This window comes from Bufo gargarizans, unplaced genomic scaffold, assembly GCF_014858855.1.
Source record: "Bufo gargarizans isolate SCDJY-AF-19 unplaced genomic scaffold, ASM1485885v1 original_scaffold_903_pilon, whole genome shotgun sequence".
NCBI classification, from domain to species: domain Eukaryota; kingdom Metazoa; phylum Chordata; class Amphibia; order Anura; family Bufonidae; genus Bufo; species Bufo gargarizans.
The window spans coordinates 86,770-105,290 of NW_025334750.1; the positions used below are offsets into that span (position 1 = coordinate 86,770).

At 55.9% G+C, this 18,521-nt stretch overlaps 1 protein-coding gene across 1 annotated transcript in view; it reads right to left on the bottom strand.

The window, feature by feature from the left end:
* Positions 1–12,925, bottom strand: part of LOC122924216 (myosin-IIIb-like) — a 64,955-nt gene extending 52,030 nt beyond the window's left edge. The window contains exons 1-3 of the mRNA XM_044275136.1: positions 12,639–12,925; positions 11,626–11,728; positions 10,329–10,431 (exon numbers count right to left, since the gene is read on the bottom strand). Coding sequence (XP_044131071.1) covers positions 10,329–10,431; positions 11,626–11,728; positions 12,639–12,925 — 493 coding nt within the window. The remainder of the gene's footprint in view (positions 1–10,328; positions 10,432–11,625; positions 11,729–12,638) is intronic.
* Positions 12,926–18,521: the final 5,596 nt, after the last annotated feature.

Sequence of the window (18,521 nt, forward strand, 5' to 3'; positions counted from 1 at the left end):
GAAGATACTGCATGTACGGTGGTGAAACCAAGGAGACCGAAAGCTGCAGCACATTCATCAGAAGTTACCCCAAGAGCTGCACTCAGAATACTGCAGCTCTGGAGTACAGTACAGGATAAGTAATGTATGTACACAGTGACTGTACCAGCAGAATAGTGAGTGCAGCTCTGGAGTATAGTACAGGATAAGTAATGTATGTACCCAGTGACTGCACCAGCAGAATAGTGAGTGCAGCTCTGGAGTATAATACAGGATGTAACTCCGGATCAGTAATGTATGTACACAGTGACTGCACCAGCAGAATAGTGAGTGCAGCTCTGGAGTATAATACAGGATGTAACTCAGGATCAGTACAGGATAAGTAATGTATGTACACAGTGACTGCACCAGCAGAATAGTGAGTGCAGCTCTGGAGTATAATACAGGATGTATCTCAGGATCAGTACAGGATAAGTAATGTGTGTACACAGTGACTGCACCAGCAGAATAGTGAGTGCAGCTCTGGAGTATAATACAGGATGTAACTCAGGAACAGTAATGTATGTACACAGTGACTGCACCAGCAGAATAGTGAGTGCAGCTCTGGAGTATAATACAGGATGTAACTCAGGATCAGTACAGGATAAGTAATGTATGTACACAGTGACTGCACCAGCAGAATAGTGAGTGCAGCTCTGGAGTACAATACAGGATGTAACTCAGGATCAGTACAGGATAAGTAATGTATGTACACAGTGACTGCACCAGCAGAATAGTGAGTGCAGCTCTGGAGTATAATACAGGATGTAACTCAGAACCAGTACAGGATAAGTAATGTATGTACACAGTGACTGCACCAGCAGAATAGTGAGTGCAGCTCTGGAGTATAATACAGGATGTAACTCAGGATCAGTACAGGATAAGTCATGTATGTACACAGTGACTGCACCAGCAGAATAGTGAGTGCAGCTCTGGAGTATAATACAGGATGTAACTCAGGATCAGTACAGGATAAGTAATGTATGTACACAGTGACTGCACCAGCAGAATAGTGAGTGCAGCTCTGGATTATAATACAGGATGTAACTCAGGATCAGTACAGGATAAGTAATGTATGTGCACAGTGACTGCACCAGCAGAATAGTGAGTGCAGCTCTGGAGTAAAATACAGGAAGTAAATCAGGATCAGTACAGGATAAGTAATGTATGTACACAGTGACTGCACCAGCAGAATAGTGAGTGCAGCTCTGGAGTATAATACAGGATGTAACTCAGGATCAGTACAGGATAAGTAATGTATGTACACAGTGACTGCACCAGCAGAATAGTGAGTGCAGCTCTGGAGTATAATACAGGATGTAACTCAGGATCAGTACAAGATAAGTAATGTATGTACACAGTGACTGCACCAGCAGAATAGTGAGTGCAGCTCTGGAGTATAATACAGGATGTAACTCAGGATCAGTACAGGATAAGTAATGTATGTACACAGTGACTGCACCAGCAGAATAGTGAGTGCAGCTCTGGAGTATAATACAGGATGTAACTCAGGAACAGTAATGTATGTACACAGTGACTGCACCAGCAGAATAGTGAGTGCAGCTCTGGATCAGCTGTTCCTGAGCTGCGATTACCTGTGGGTGTGGTCGCCTGTGGCTGTGTGTAGCTGCTGCTGCTGCTGCTGCTGCTCCTGAGCGTTTGGAGGAAAATCTATCCACCTGAGGCCGGCTCTCTCCTCCCCAGGGGGAGAGTGGGTTCTCAGGCATGAGCGAGGGAAGCAAGCCCCAGGCTCCTGTTCCCAGCGGCAGGCCTTCAGGGGACAGGAGAAGCCAGCGTTTGGCCTGCATGGAGGACTCAGGGGTAAGAAGATCTGGCAGGAGTCGCAGTAATGTGGCTTCTGTCTCCCCTGAGTCTGAGGGTAGTAGGAAGAGCCGCAAGGCTGGATCCGCTAAGGAGGACCCGAATGCCAGCATGGGTGAGAGTGGCCCTTCCGGGGCCCAGCAAAAGCCGAGTGTTCACGGAGGTGAAGCAGATCTTGAGGAGGAAGGCTGGGGCGTACTGAGGGCCCGGGAGTCCATTTCCACCTACGGATCCCGGGTCATGAGCCACCTCCGTGAGTACGAAGACGCGACTAAGACCCTGAGGAGGCTCCGGGAGGAGCTGCGCGGCTTGAGGTCTTGTGTTGGAGTGGCCCCAAAGAGGAAGAAGCAGGGGCTGGAGAGCCAAATAAAGCAGCTACAAGCTGACATTGGCGAGATTGAGCAAAGGCGGACTGTACTCCGAGATAAAAGCGGCCCGTTTAAGGAAAAACTCCTAAACGAGGAACGTTTTCGGAAGATGGCGGAGGAGAAGGGGCAGATGGGGCAGCAGCCTGACAGCCAGGTGGAGAAGGAACCAGTCGTGCAGGAGGAGGATGATGATGATGACCAGCAAGATCCACCTGGCAGCCTGCAGGAGCAGATTCCGTACAGTGGGCCCCCTGCACGCCAAATAGCAAGGTCACCCAGCTGCGGCTCGGGGGATGAGTATGAGACCTGCGGCCCGGGAGGGGCCCTAGTGGAGGAGATCCAGCTCCTGGAGTCCCCAGTGCGTTTCCAGGACTTATGCTTTGGTGATGAGTTGCCACCGGAGACGCCTGGGGAAGGAAAGAAAAAGGCTAAGAAGACCAAGCTCCAGGAGCAGGTAAGATATGTATACACCCCCCTCCCTGGGACCCCCGGGTCGACCGCAGGGCCGGCTCACTGTATTAGCCCCTCTTCTCAGCCCAGCCCATGTCCTGCAGTGGACTCGGTGCAGGAGAGAGGGGAGAGCGAGGTATCCGATATGGTGGTGAGCTCCGTCTCTGTTTGCAGTAACGGGGATGGAGCTGGTGCGACACCGGCTGAAAAGCCGGACAGGAAGGTTACTGCGGAGGATGAGAGAAAAATCTCTGGCGCTGGAGTTTGCTCCCTGATGGGAGGAGGGGGTGGCTCCACGCCACAGATGGCTGCAGGAGCTCTGATGGCTCCAACCGCTGATGACGCTGTTCCCTCGGGCCAGCAGAGGCATGAAGGAGCTGTCGGAGCTATGACGGTTACGCCTCCCAATGAAGGTCAAGAACTGAGGCCAAAGCCTTTGTTTTGCATTGGCGCTGCTGGTTCAGATGAGCGGCGCCATGAAAGAACAGATCAGCAGCGTTTGGATCAGCGGCGCCCGGTAATGGATCAGCGGCGTCCAAAAGTTGTAAATGGTAGTACTGAGGAAGCGGAGGGCAATGATAAAAGTGGGGTTGGGGCTGTGGTCTGTCTTTTGGGGGCAGCTCCGACCCCAGGGCCCAGTGATGCTGAGGTACCAATAATTACACCAAAACACACCGGTTCAGCCAGTATGAGTGAGGGAGCAGGTGGGGGGCAGAAAATTATTTTTAATAAAAATATGTCTGGGGGTTTGGATGGTGGAGTGAATGGTGTTAGGAGGGAAGGAAGGGAGGTCGCAGAATCTGTTGTAAGTAAGGCTGGTTTGGGGATGGAAGATATGGAAGTGGGTGGTGGAGGGTCTTTGGTAAGCGGGGAGGGTGTGGAACCTGGTCCGGTTGCCCCCCCGGCTGTGGCAGCCCCTGTGCGCAGTTTTGCTACTGTCACGGCCGGGGTGAGTAGGGGACCCTCCTTGTCCTCTGGCTCTGGGGACGGCGTTTTGCAGCGGCGTCTTCTGGAGGCTCTAAAGAGAGGGGAGAGCACAATCAATGTAGAGGGGAGGGAGGTTGATCTATCCTTTTGGATAGATAGGCATGGCCTCTCAGCCTTCCGAGAGCAAAGGAGCGGGGAGACCACGTGGTCCCTCCCGACAGCTGGGCAGGGTGCTCTCCGTAGGAATGTGGTCCGTCTGAGGTGGAGGGGCAGTGATACATGTCCTTCAAGATCAGAAGTTGTTGAGCTCCTTCTAAAGATGGGCTTCAAGGCGACAGACATCTACGCCTTGATACATCCCTATGGGACCCCTGAGTTCGATGTCAGCTTTGTTCGGCCGGAGGGACTTGAGCTCTTCTGGTCGAACTATGAGATGGCAAAGGACGAGCCCAGCTGGCGAGATTTTGCCGTCCAGGCAGTGTCTCGTCAGAACAATGTGAAGAGGGTGACCGTTCTAACCCGTAACGAGTCACTCTCGTGTATTGACATCATGACGTGGCTCGGCCGATATGGGGAGGTGGTGGAGGTTCCCAAGAAGAACAGGGATGAACATGGCATCTGGTCTGGGGCCTGGACGTTCATGGTAAAACTTAGGCTTTTAGGAAACACAGTTACTCACATACCATCTGCCACCTTCCTTGGAAGGGATCGCATCCAGATTTTCTACCAGGGTCAGCCGAAGCTCTGTCACAGATGCGGCAGCCCCACACACTTCAGTGCTAACTGCACTGTACAGAAGTGCGCGCTGTGTGGGGAGATTGGCCACCTCGCTGCATCATGTGCAGAGATTAGGTGTCACCTGTGTGGTGACTTAGGTCACCCATTCAGTCGCTGCCCTCATTCCTTTGCCAATGCGGTCAATGCCCCGGCGGGAGGAAGCCGTGAGGCCAATTCTACTGGGGCAGGGGCTGGAAGAAGTGAAGGAACAGAGGGGCCAGGGAAGAAAAGTAAGCAAAAGACGCCTGCCCAACTGAGGCGTCAGGAAAATCGCCGAAGGGAGAGGGAGATGGGTGAATCCCGGGAACCTCAGGCAACTGGGGAAGCTGGGATGACCCCTGATCTCACCCCTGAGACTGCTGCTACTGCTGAGGCCCAAAGGGACAGTGAGCTGGATGAGGAAATTAGGAGGATCCAGGAAGAGGAAGGTGCCATCTCCTCATTATCCCCCCATGACGGGGGAAGTGGGGGATGGCAAAAGCAGGGTAATAAACGTACAGGGAAAAAGGGAGATTTAAGATCTTCTCCCACCCGCCAGATGCCAAAGGAAGGTACAACCAACCCCCCTCTGATTAGTCTCTCAAACCGGTTCCAAGCCATTGGTGACACCTCCCCCTCCTCAGGGGAGGGAGCCGGTGGGGAGGTTTCGGGAGTCGCGGTGACACCTGGGCCTGCGGGGGACGCCGAGCCTCCTTCTACTGGGGAAAACATGTCCTCAGGGGTGGGGGCTGGCTTGGAGTCAGAGCACAAGGGCAGAGGTGAAATGGACACATCTGTTTGTTTGAAGAGGGGTAAGCCATCATCTGATGAAAAAGTTGGTGGGGGCAGTGGGAAAAGAAAGCCATCTAATTCAATCACCCATGATGGCGGCACTCACTCCGTTGACGCTGGCGTCCATTAATGTCGCCAGCATTAAGTCAGATACGGCTAGATTTGCGGCCTTTGATTTTTTCAGCCGGGTTGAAGCTGACATTTTGTTTTTGCAGGAGACCAGGCTGCCAGATTTGGCATCTGTATTTAAAGCTAAAAGGGAGTGGCGACGTGGATCCTCCTACTGGTCTCTTGCGGCCGAGCCGTATAGCGGGGTGGCAGTCCTTTTTACTGCACCGGTAGAATGCCGACGGGTTATTGAATTAGAAATGGGGAGGTGCCTGATCCTGGATGTCCTCATGAGGGGACAAGAACTTCGTCTAATTAACATCTATGGTCCCCAGTCCAAGTGGGACCGTAAGTGTCTCTTCATGAGGATCAAGCCCTATCTTTTTACAAGTCGGCAGGTGGTCTTTGGAGGGGACTTCAATACTGTCACGAGGCCCCAGGATAGGGGAGGTTCCAGGGACAAGCTGACTTACGACAGCATTGCGCTTAATAAAATAGCTAGTGAGGCTCGTCTGGTGGATGTCCACATCCGGCACACCCCAGGCCACCCGGGGTTCACCTATCATAGGGCTAGTTGTAGGTCTAGAATAGACAGGTTTTATTTAAAGGAGGAAGCCGTCTCTTCAGCCGTGTCCGCTGTGGAGGTGGAGTTCTCCGACCACTGTATGATTTTGTTTTCTCTGAATGTTGCAGAGACCCCCCGAATGGGAAGGGGCTACTGGAGGCTCAATTCGTCTCTCTTGGAAGAAGCGGAGATAAGACAGTCCTTTGAGGATTTCGTTCAGAGCCAGGTACCATTGCTGGATCTCTGCGGCAGTAAGTCTGAGTGGTGGGAGATCTTCAAGGAAAGGGTGGGGAGATTCTTCCGCCAGCTCTCGAGCCTCAGGAGTCTGAGTAAGTATCGCCTGTATCAGGGCCTGAGGAGGAAACTCGAACGTCTTGTCTCGACTGGGGGTAGCCGTGAGGGGATCTCCAGAGTGAAGTCTTTGCTTATGAGGTGTCAGTACGATAGGCACGCATCTTTGGTTTTTGAGAGGGATTACGGGAAATACCGCTCGCCCGACCCTTACAAAAACTGCAGGATGTCAGTGAGTAGTAAGATTGTGTCAGGACTGATTGATAGTACGGGTTCTCTGAGAAGGTCCAGATCAGGGATCCTGGAGGTTGTCAGATCCTTTTACTCACATCTCATGGCAAGGAGGGATCTTGATCGTGATAAGATATCGGCTTTCCTGACTGAAACTGTCCCTGAACCAGGGGTAGACCCCTCTCTTGACGGTTTGACGGAAATGATCAGTGAAGAGGAAGTCAGTCTGGTGATTGAGGGGCTTGCTCCCAAAAAATCACCTGGTCCGGATGGCTTAACATCTGAGTTTTACAAGACCTTTAAGGACACCTTAGTTCCCCTCTTGACTGAGGTATTAAATGAGTGTCTCTCCTCGGGTACTCTACCAAAGTCAATGAGGAGGTCGGCCCTGATCATCCTGTCAAAGGGTAAAGATCCTTTCCACATTGAGAATTGGCGTCCCATAGCGCTCCTCGGTGTGGACAGAAAGATTTTGGCAAAGGTGCTATTTAATCGGCTGGTGAAGTTTGCACCCCAGCTCCTTTCTGGGGCTCAGCATTGCTCTGTTCCCGGCCACAGTACTTTTAGTGCTGTGCTCAGTGTCCGGGAGGCCGTGGAGCAGGGCAGGGCAGGTCACTGGAAGGGGTACATGCTGTCCTTGGATCAGGCAAAAGCATTTGATCGTGTTAACCACGAGTACCTCTGGTCTGTCCTTCTGAGATATGGCCTGCCTGGGGGGTTTGTTGATTGGCTTAAGACCTTGTATGCAGGGGCAGAGAGTTTCCCGCTTGTGAATGGTTGGATTGGGCGTCCTTTTGGGGTGGGATCTGGGGTTCGCCAGGGTTGTCCTCTGAGCCCGCTTTTGTACGTGTTCGCGATCGATCCCTTCCTTAGAGGGGTTGATCGTGGGCCGTTGGCGGGCATCGGGATGGACCGGGCGGCTCCGGAGACTACACTGAGGGTGGTGGCGTATGCTGATGACGTAACTATCTTTGTGTCTTCGAGAGGGGAGGCAGAGTGGGTACTGTCTGAGGTAGAGCGCTACTCAGAGTCATCTGGGTCCAAGATCAACCGAGATAAGTGTGAGAGTCTCTGGCTGGGAGGTGGAGATCCTGGTTTTGATCTCCCGGACACCCTTCCAGAGCCCCAGGAATCTACAAAAGTCCTCGGCATTGAATTTGGCCAGGGGGATTACCCCCATCAAAACTGGGATAGCAGGCTTAAGATTGCCGCTCAGAAGGTGGACCAGTGGAAGGGTTGGTCTTTAACCCTCAGGGAAAGGGTGAACATTATCAAAACCTACCTGATCCCTTTGCTGTTATATCTGGGCAGTGTGTGCGTCTTGCCGGAACCTTTCTGGACTCGGGTCTACAGTCTGTTCTTCCAGATGTTATGGGGAAACAGACTGAACCTTGTCAAGAGGGAGGTTACTTACCGTACGAGGAGACTAGGAGGGTTGGGTATGGTCAACCCTGTGGTGTTCCTGGTGAACACCTTTATTAAGATTAATCTCTCGAACCTCTGGCAAGAGAGGGCTCCTCTGTGGGTAGCCTCCTGTCGGGGATGGTTTCGGCCTTTCTTCCAGGAATGGGAGACAGGGGGGCAAGTGAAGGATCTCCGCACACCACATGGGCATCTCCCGGCTTATGCTGCCCTGGTTCTGAAGGTATTACGTCGGTGGGGTCTGGGGATGTGGGAAATCAGGACTCAGTCAAGGAGACTCCTTGACCAGAGGGTTCTGTTGACCCATTTCCAGAAACCTCTGGCCCTCAGGGACTGCCCAGGTCGGGATCTGAGGGTTGGGTTACGGCTTTTAAATTCCAATAGGATCCCCTTGAAGTTCTTTGACTTGACTTGGCGCTGCTTCCATGGGAAACTGTGTGTGAGGGACAATCTGAAGTGTAGGAGCTCTGAGGACAGGGGGTGTCCCCGTGAGGAGTGCGGTGGTGTGCTGGAAAGCATGGACCACTTCCTGCTTCATTGTCCCTTTAACACAGAGGTTTACACCAGGGTGGGGACCTCCATTGGCTGGCCTAGGCTGGTCACTCTCTCCTATGCGGAATGGGCCTATGGAGCATTCAGACACCTGGGTGGTAGGGACCTTTGCACTTTATTCCTAGTCAGCTCAGTGGTCAGGTACTACACGTGGCATGCACGGTGTTTAGTTTCGACGCAACGCAAAATCCTCCCCGAGGATGAGGTGGTTAGGAACATTCTCGGAGACCTGGTGAAGGTGCGCTCTCTGGAGTACGAGAGGTTGGGGGCGGGTAGAGCCTCTCTCCTCTGGAGGGGTTTTGCCTTTAGGGTACCCTAGCCTGTTGTCTCCCCTCCCGGTGGTGGGCTGAAGCTGACACTGTAGATTTTTGTTTTGTTTTGGTGGCTGTATGAGGACATAGGGCTTGCAGGCGCCAAACTTGGGCTTTAATGGGTTGTGTGTGGCTGAAAAGCCTCACGGTGGGTGGTGAGGTTAAGGTCTACTATGTAATGTACTATGTAATGTAGTTTATATGTCTTTATGTCTATATATATTTGTATATTTGTATAGGTTGAGTTGTCGGGTGTAGTGTTAGGTTGGGTGGTGGGTAAATGGGGGGAGGGTTCCATGGAACATTGGGGACTTTGGGACATATAAGAAAATCCTGGGCTGGTTCATGGACGTCTATTATCATGTACTGGGGGCATGGGATGCGGGACCAGCTCAGGGACCCAAAAAAAAAAAAAAAAAAAAAAAAAAAATATATATATAATATAAAAATAAAATAAAAAAATTGTGTGTTGCATTGGGGTGGTGGTGGGTGGGCTTTTTGTAAGTTTAACTTCTGTATTTGTTAAGTGTAGGTAGGTGCAACCGGATCAGGAAGGTTAGTACATGTACATAGATATTGTAAATATTGTACATAGCTGGTGTTCTGTGGCGAGTGGGCTGGACCGGTGCTGTCTGCGCCGCGCTGAGGAGCATCATGTCCTGTATGGTTGGTTTGGTCTTTGTTTTATATATTTATTTATCTGTTTGTTTTAAAATATTAATAAAAGAAATACAGGATGTAACTCAGGATCAGTACAGGATAAGTAATGTATGTACACAGTGACTGCACCAGCAGAATAGTGAGTGCAGCTCTGGAGTATAATACAGGATGTAACTCAGGATCAGTACAAGATAAGTAATGTATGTACACAGTGACTGCACCAGCAGAATAGTGAGTGCAGCTCTGGAGTATAATACAGGATGTAACTCAGGGTCAGTACAGGATAAGTAATGTATGTACACAGTGACTGCACCAGCAGAATAGTGAGTGCAGCTCTGGAGTATAATACAGGATGTAACTCAGGATCAGTACAGGATAAGTAATGTATGTACACAGTGACTGCACCAGCAGAATAGTGAGTGCAGCTCTGGAGTATAATACAGGATGTAACTCAGGATCAGTACAGGATAAGTAATGTATGTACACAGTGACTGCTCCAGCAGAATAGTGAGTGCAGCTCTGGAGTATAATACAGGATGTAACTCAGGATCAGTACAGGATAAGTAATGTATGTACACAGTGACTGCACCAGCAGAATAGTGAGTGCAGCTCTGGAGTATAATACAGGATGTAACTCAGGATCAGTACAGGATAAGTAATGTATGTACACAGTGACTGCACCAGCAGAATAGTGAGTGCAGCTCTGGGGTATAATACAGGATGTAACTCAGGATCAGTACAGGATAAGTAATGTATGTACACAGTGACTGCACCAGCAGAATAGTGAGTGCAGCTCTGGAGTATAATACAGGATGTAACTGAGGATCAGTACAGGATAAGTAATGTAATGTACACAGTGACTGCAACAGCAGAATAGTGAGTGCAGCTCTGGAGTATAATACAGGATGTAACTCAGGATCAGTACAGGATAAGTAATGTATGTACACAGTGACTGCACCAGCAGAATAGTGAGTGCAGCTCTGGGGGCCATGTAGGTGGGATAGCTGTATGCAGGGTGGCAGACAGCGCCCCCTCTGTCGCTCAGTGGACACTCACTGGATCCGTCTGTGAAGCGCAGCTGGATGTACTTTCCAAAGCGACTGCTGTTCTGGTTCATCACGGTCTCAGCGTTTCCAAACGCCTCCAGTAATGGATTTACCTGTGGAGGTAAAGGGCGGCTCAGTGGTGGGGGAGGGGGGGGCGGCCTCTAAAGATGGAGGTGACCCCGGGGGGCGGAAGGTCTGCTCCCGTCCAGTGTTGAGCGAACTTGCGTTTTAATTTCAGCCTCTTAAAGTTCGAGTTCAGGTTATGGAAGTATCCCGCGATAACCCGAACCCTGTAATAGTCAGCTTGGGTCATATGACGTCTTCTGGACCGTTGCCTGACACATTGTAACAAAGCATCAGGACGTATCAGTGCAGGTGACATGGATGGGTGCAAGCCTCCGCCGTCCTGATTCTTTGTTACAATGTACCAGCGCAGGCACAGCAGGAGACGTTCTCCCTTCACCAGATGCGGCTGCTGATGAGAGGGCGGCGCGCGCTGCGTCTATGAGGCTGCGAAACAGCCCATCTCCGAACTGAACCGGACATCGAAAGAGGTGTGACCTCGCTGCTCCCCCAGGGTGTGACCTCGCTGCTCCCCCAGGGTGTGACCTCGCTGCTCCCCCAGGGTGTGACCTCGCTGCTCCCCCAGGGTGTGACCTCGCTGGATCCCCAGGGTGTGACCTCGCTGGAACCCCAGGGTGTGACCTCGCTGGAACCCCAGGGTGTGACCTCGCTGCTCCCCCAGGGTGTGACCTCGCTGCTCCCCCAGGGTGTGACCTCGCTGCTCACCCAGGGTGTGACCTCGCTGGATCCCCAGGGTGTGACCTCGCTGGAACCCCAGGGTGTGACCTCGCTGCTCCCCCAGGGTGTGACCTCGCTGCTCCCCCAGGGTGTGACCTCGCTGCTCCCCCAGGGTGTGACCTCGCTGCTCACCCAGGGTGTGACCTCGCTGGATCCCCAGGGTGTGACCTCGCTGGAACCCCAGGGTGTGACCTCGCTGCTCCCCCAGGGTGTGACCTCGCTGCTCCCCCAGGGTGTGACCTCGCTGCTCCCCCAGGGTGTGACCTCGCTGCTCCCCCAGGGTGTGACCTCGCTGCTCCCCCAGGGTGTGACCTCGCTGCTCCTCCCCCCCAGGGTGTGACCTCACTGCTCCTCCCCCCCAGGGTGTGACCTCACTGCTCCTCCCCCCCAGGGTGTGACCTCACTGCTCCTCCCCCCCAGGGTGTGACCTCACTGCTCCTCCCCCCCAGGGTGTGACCTCACTGCCCCCCCCCCCCCCCCACGGTGTGACCTCGCTGGCCCCGCACCTGCAGGATCTGCTGGCTCAGCTGCTTGTTTCCTCCGCTCCGTCGCACCAGATGTCTCAGCAGGAGTTTTGTGCTCTCGGTTTTTCCGGCTCCACTGTCACCGCTGCAGAGAGAAGAGCGAAATAATCCCCGTCACAGAGCGCCTCATCATACCGCAATACATGGCGGCCAAGGGGGCGGTGACAACTGCTGCAGCGACACCCCCACTGCGCCTACCTCGTACTAGCAGCACCTGCCTACAGCATCTGCACCGGCCCCGGCCGAGGGCCCCTACACCCATCTGTCCAGCATACAGCACCCCGGTATACTGCCTCCATCACCCGTCTGTCCAGTATACAGCACCCCGGTATACTGCCTCCATCACCCGTCTGTCCAGTATACAGCACCCTACCCGCCCTCCAGTATACTGCCACCTTCACCAGCCCTCCAGTATACTGCCCCCTTCACCAGCCCTCCGGTATACTGCCCCCTTCACAAGCCCCCCGGTATACTGCCCCCTTCACCCGCCCTCCGGTATACTGCCCCCTACACCTGCCCTCCGGTATAATGCCCCCTTCACCCGCCCCCCGGTATACTGCCCCCTACACCTGCCCTCCGGTATACTGCCCCTTACCCAAGCCCCCCGGTATACTGCCCCCTTCACCCGCCCTCCGGTATACTGCCCCCTACACCTGCCCTCCAGTATACTGCCACCTTCACCAGCCCTCCGGTATACTGCCCCTTCACAAGCCCCCCGGTATACTGCCCCCTTCACCCGCCCTCCGGTATACTGCCCCCTACACCTGCCCTCCGGTATACTGCCCCCTACACCTGCCCTCCGGTATAATGCCCCCTTCACCCGCCCCCCGGTATACTGCCCCCTACACCTGCCCTCCGGTATACTGCCCCCTACACCTGTCCTCCGGTATAATGCCCCCTTCACCCGCCCCCCGGTATACTGCCCCCTACACCTGCCCTCCGGTATACTGCCCCCTACCCAAGCCCCCTGCCCCAGGGAGACCACGGGTGCTCACCTGATGACGACGCACTGACTCCTGGAGGAAGAGGCCGTCTGCAGCGCATTGTAGGCCCGATCCGCGACAGCAAATATATGAGGAGGCAGAAGGCGCAGAGAGCGGGAGCTGTACACGTCCGACACCTGAGGACCGACAACAGGAATTACATCTCCACTCACCACCAAAGCTGCAACCCTCTGACTGCCAGAGGGATCCTCTAAGGATAAAGCTCTGTCTACAGGACACAGAGCCAAGTCACCTTGTGTTCTCCAGTCACATCCAGAGCTGCTGTCATACACTCTCATACTCCAGTCACATCCAGAGCTGCTGTCACTCTCATACTCCAGTCACATCCACAGCTGCTGTCATACATTCTCATACTCCAGTCACATCCAGAGCTGCTGTCATACACTCTCATACTCCAGTCACATCCAGAGCTGCTGTCATACACTCTCATACTCCAGTCACATCCAGAGCTGCTGTCATACACTCTCATACACCAGTCACATCCACTCACTCCTTTCCCCCCGCACAGGTATGTGACGGCCCGATGCACGCAGGGTTAATGTTGGGGGACGCTCGCTCCTTTTCCCCCGCACAGGTATGTGACTGCCCGATGCACGCAGGGTTAATGTTGGGGGACGCTCGCTCCTTTCCCCCCGCACAGGTATGTGACTGCCCGGTGCACGCAGGGATAATGTTGGGGGACGCTCGCTCCTTTCCCCCCGCACAGGTATGTGACTGCCCGATGCACGCAGGGTTAATGTTGGGGGACGCTCGCTCCTTTCCCCCCGCACAGGTATGTGACTGCCCGGTCCACGCAGGGTTAATGTTGGGGGACGCTCGCTCCTTTCCCCCCGCACAGGTATGTGACGGCCCGGTCCACGCAGGGTTAATGTTGGGGGACGCTCGCTCCTTTCCCCCCCGCACAGGTATGTGACGGCACGGTCCACGCAGGGTTAATGTTGGGGGACGCTCGCTCCTTTCCCCCCGCACAGGTATGTGACGGCCCGTTGCACGCAGGGTTAATGTTGGAGGACGCTCGCTCCTTTCCCCCCGCACAGGTATGTGACTGCCCGATGCACGCAGGGTTAATGTTGGAGGACGCTCGCTCCTTTCCCCCCGCACAGGTATGTGACTGCCCAGTGCACGCAGGGTTAATGTTGGGGGACGCTCGCTCCTTTCCCCCCGCACAGGTATGTGACTGCCCGGTGCACGCAGGGTTAATGTTGGGGGATGCTCGCTCCTTTACCCCCGCACAGGTATGTGACGGCCCGATGCACGCAGGGTTAATGTTGGAGGACGCTCGCTCCTTTCCCCCCGCACAGGTATGTGACGGCCCGGTGCACGCAGGGTTAATGTTGGGGGACGCTCGCTCCTTTCCCCCCGCACAGGTATGTGACTGCCCGGTGCACGCAGGGTTAATGTTGGGGGACGCTCGCTCCTTTCCCCCCGCACAGGTATGTGACTGCCCGGTGCACGCAGGGTTAATGTTGGGGGATGCTCGCTCCTTTACCCCCGCACAGGTATGTGACGGCCCGGTGCACGCAGGGTTAATGTTGGGGGACGCTCGCTCCTTTCCCCCCGCACAGGTATGTGACGGCCCGGTCCACGCAGGGTTAATGTTGGGGGACGCTCGCTCCTTTCCCCCCCGCACAGGTATGTGACGGCCCGGTCCACGCAGGGTTAATGTTGGAGGACGCTTGCTCCTTTCCCCCCCGCACAGGTATGTGACGGCACGGTCCACGCAGGGTTAATGTTAGGGGACGCTCGCTCCTTTCCCCCCGCACAGGTATGTGACGGCCCGCTGCACGCAGGGTTAATGTTGGAGGACGCTCGCTCCTTTCCCCCCGCACAGGTATGTGACTGCCCGATGCACGCAGGGTTAATGTTGGGGGACACTCGCTCCTTTCCCCCCGCACAGGTATGTGACTGCCCAGTGCACGCAGGGTTAATGTTTGGGGGACGCTCGCACCTTTCCCCCCGCACAGGTATGTGACTGCCCGGTGCACGCAGGGTTAATGTTTGGGGGACGCTCGTTCCTTTCCCCCCGCACAGGTATGTGACTGCCCGGTGCACGCAGGGTTAATGTTGGGGGACACATTCTCCTTTCCCCCCACACAGGTATGTGACGGCCCGGTCCACGCAGGGTTAATGTTGGGGGACGCTCGCTCCTTTCCCCCCCGCACAGGTATGTGACGGCACGGTCCACGCAGGGTTAATGTTAGGGGACGCTCGCTCCTTTACCCCCGCACAGGTATGTGACGGCCCGGTGCACGCAGGGTTAATGTTGGGGGACGCTCGCTCCTTTCCCCCCGCACAGGTATGTGACGGCCCGGTCCACGCAGGGTTAATGTTGGGGGACGCTCGCTCCTTTCCCAACGCACAGGTATGTGACTGCCCGATGCACGCAGGGTTAATGTTGGGGGACGCTCGCTCCTTTCCCCCCGCACAGGTATGTGACGGCCCGATGCACGCAGGGTTAATGTTGGAGGACGCTCGCTCCTTTCCCCCCGCACAGGTATGTGACTGCCCGGTGCACGCAGGGATAATGTTGGGGGACGCTCGCTCCTTTCCCCCCGCACAGGTATGTGACTGCCCGGTGCACGCAGGGTTAATGTTGGGGGACGCTCGCTCCTTTCCCCCCGCACAGGTATGTGACTGCCCGATGCACGCAGGGATAATGTTGGGGGACGCTCGCTCCTTTCCCCCCGCACAGGTATGTGACTGCCCGGTGCACGCAGGGTTAATGTTGGAGGACGCTCGCTCCTTTCCCCCCGCACAGGTATGTGACTGCCCGGTGCACGCAGGGATAATGTTGGGGGACGCTCGCTCCTTTCCCCCCGCACAGGTATGTGACTGCCCGGTGCACGCAGGGTTAATGTTGGGGGACGCTCGCTCCTTTCCCCCCCGCACAGGTATGTGACTGCCCGATGCACGCAGGGTTAATGTTGGGGGACACTCGCTCCTTTCCCCCCGCACAGGTATGTGACTGCCTGGTGCACGCAGGGATAATGTTGGGGGACGCTCGCTCCTTTCCCCCCGCACAGGTATGTGACTGCCCGATGCACGCAGGGTTAATGTTGGAGGACGCTCGCTCCTTTCCCCCCGCACAGGTATGTGACTGCCCGATGCACGCAGGGTTAATGTTGGGGGACGCTCGCTCCTTTCCCCCCGCACAGGTATGTGACTGCCCGGTGCACGCAGGGTTAATGTTGGGGGACGCTCGCTCCTTTCCCCCCGCACAGGTATGTGACTGCCCGATGCACGCAGGGTTAATGTTGGGAGATGCTCGCTCCTTTCCCCCCGCACAGGTATGTGACTGCCCGATGCACGCAGGGTTAATGTTGGAGGACGCTCGCTCCTTTCCCCCAGCACAGGTATGTGACTGCCCGGTGCACGCAGGGTTAATGTTGGGGGATGCTCGCTCCTTTACCCCCGCACAGGTATGTGACGGCCCGGTGCACGCAGGGTTAATGTTGGAGGACGCTCGCTCCTTTCCCCCCGCACAGGTATGTGACGGCCCATTGCACGCAGGGTTAATGTTGGGGGACGCTCGCTCCTTTCCCCCCACACAGGTATGTGACGGCCCGGTCCACGCAGGGTTAATGTTGGGGGACGCTCGCTCCTTTCCCCCCCGCACAGGTATGTGACGGCACGGTCCACGCAGGGTTAATGTTAGGGGACGCTCGCTCCTTTCCCCCCGCACAGGTATGTGACGGCCCAGCGCACGCAGGGTTAATGTTGGAGGACGCTCGCTCCTTTCCCCCCGCACAGGTATGTGACTGCCCGGTGCACGCAGGGTTAATGTTGGAGGGACGCTCGCTCCTTTCCCCCCGCACAGGTATGTGACTGCCCGGTGCACGCAGGGTTAATGTTGGGGGACGCTCGCTCCTTTCCCCCCGCACAGGTATGTGACTGCCCGGTGCACGCAGGGTTAATGTTGGGGGACGCTCGCTCCTTTCCCCCCGCACAGGTATGTGACTGCCCGGTGCACGCAGGGTTAATGTTGGGAGATGCTCGCTCCTTTCCCCCCGCAACAGGTATGTGACTGCCCGGTGCACGCAGGGTTAATGTTGGGGGACGCTCGCTCCTTTCCCCCCCGCACAGGTATGTGACGGCCCGGTGCACGCAGGGTTAATGTTGGAGGACGCTCGCTCCTTTCCCCCCCGCACAGGTATGTGACTGCCCGGTGCACGCAGGGTTAATGTTGGAGGACGCTCGCTCCTTTCCCCCCGCACAGGTATGTGACTGCCCGGTGCACGCAGGGTTAATGTTGGGGGACGCTCGCTCCTTTCCCCCCGCACAGGTATGTGACTGCCCGGTGCACGCAGGGTTAATGTTGGGGGACGCTCGCTCCTTTCCCCCCGCACAGGTATGTGACTGCCCGGTGCACGCAGGGTTAATGTTGGGAGATGCTCGCTCCTTTCCCCCCGCACAGGTATGTGACTGCCCGGTGCACGCAGGGTTAATGTTGGGGGACGCTCGCTCCTTTCCCCCCCGCACAGGTATGTGACGGCACGGTCCACGCAGGGTTAATGTTAGGGGACACTCGCTCCTTTCCCCCCGCACAGGTATGTGACGGCCCGGTGCACGCAGGGTTAATGTTGGGGGACGCTCGCTCCTTTCCCCCCGCACAGGTATGTGACGGCCCATTGAACGCAGGGTTAATGTTGGGGGACGCTCGCTCCTTTCCCCCCGCACAGGTATGTGACTGCCCGGTGCACGCAGGGTTAATGTTGGGGGACACTCGCTCCTTTCCCCCCGCACAGGTATGTGACTGCCCAGTGCACGCAGGGTTAATGTTTGGGGGACGCTCGCACCTTTCCCCCCGCACAGGTATGTGACTGCCCGGTGCACGCAGGGTTTAATGTTTGGGGGACGCTCGTTCCTTTCCCCCCGCACAGGTATGTGACTGCCCGGTGCACGCAGGGTTAATGTTGGGGGACACATTCTCCTTTCCCCCCGCACAGGTATGTGACGGCCCGGTCCACGCAGGGTTAATGTTGGGGGACGCTCGCTCCTTTCCCCCCCGCACAGGTATGTGACGGCACGGTCCACGCAGGGTTAATGTTAGGGGACGCTCGCTCCTTTACCCCCGCACAGGTATGTGACGGCCCGGTGCACGCAGGGTTAATGTTGGGGGACGCTCGCTCCTTTCCCCCCGCACAGGTATGTGACGGCCCGGTCCACGCAGGGTTAATGTTGGGGGACGCTCGCTCCTTTCCCAACGCAACAGGTATGTGACTGCCCGATGCACGCAGGGTTAATGTTGGGGGACGCTCGCTCCTTTCCCCCCGCACAGGTATGTGACGGCCCGATGCACGCAGGGTTAATGTTGGAGGACGCTCGCTCCTTTCCCCCCGCACAGGTATGTGACTGCCCGGTGCCACGCAGGGATAATGTTGGGGGACGCTCGCTCCTTTCCCCCCGCACAGGTATGTGACTGCCCGGTGCACGCAGGGTTAATGTTGGGGGACGCTCGCTCCTTTCCCCCCGCACAGGTATGTGACTGCCCGATGCACGCAGGGATAATGTTGGGGGACGCTCGCTCCTTTCCCCCCGCACAGGTATGTGACTGCCCGGTGCACGCAGGGTTAATGTTGGAGGACGCTCGCTCCTTTCCCCCCGCACAGGTATGTGACTGCCCGGTGCACGCAGGGATAATGTTGGAGGACGCTCGCTCCTTTCCCCCCGCACAGGTATGTGACTGCCCGGTGCACGCAGGGTTAATGTTGGGGGACGCTCGCTCCTTTCCCCCCGCACAGGTATGTGACTGCCCGGTGCAACGCAGGGGTTAATGTTGGGGGACGCTCGCTCCTTTCCCCCCGCACAGGTATGTGACTGCCCGGTGCACAGCAGGGTTATGTTGGGGACGCTCGCTCCTTTCCCCCCGCACAG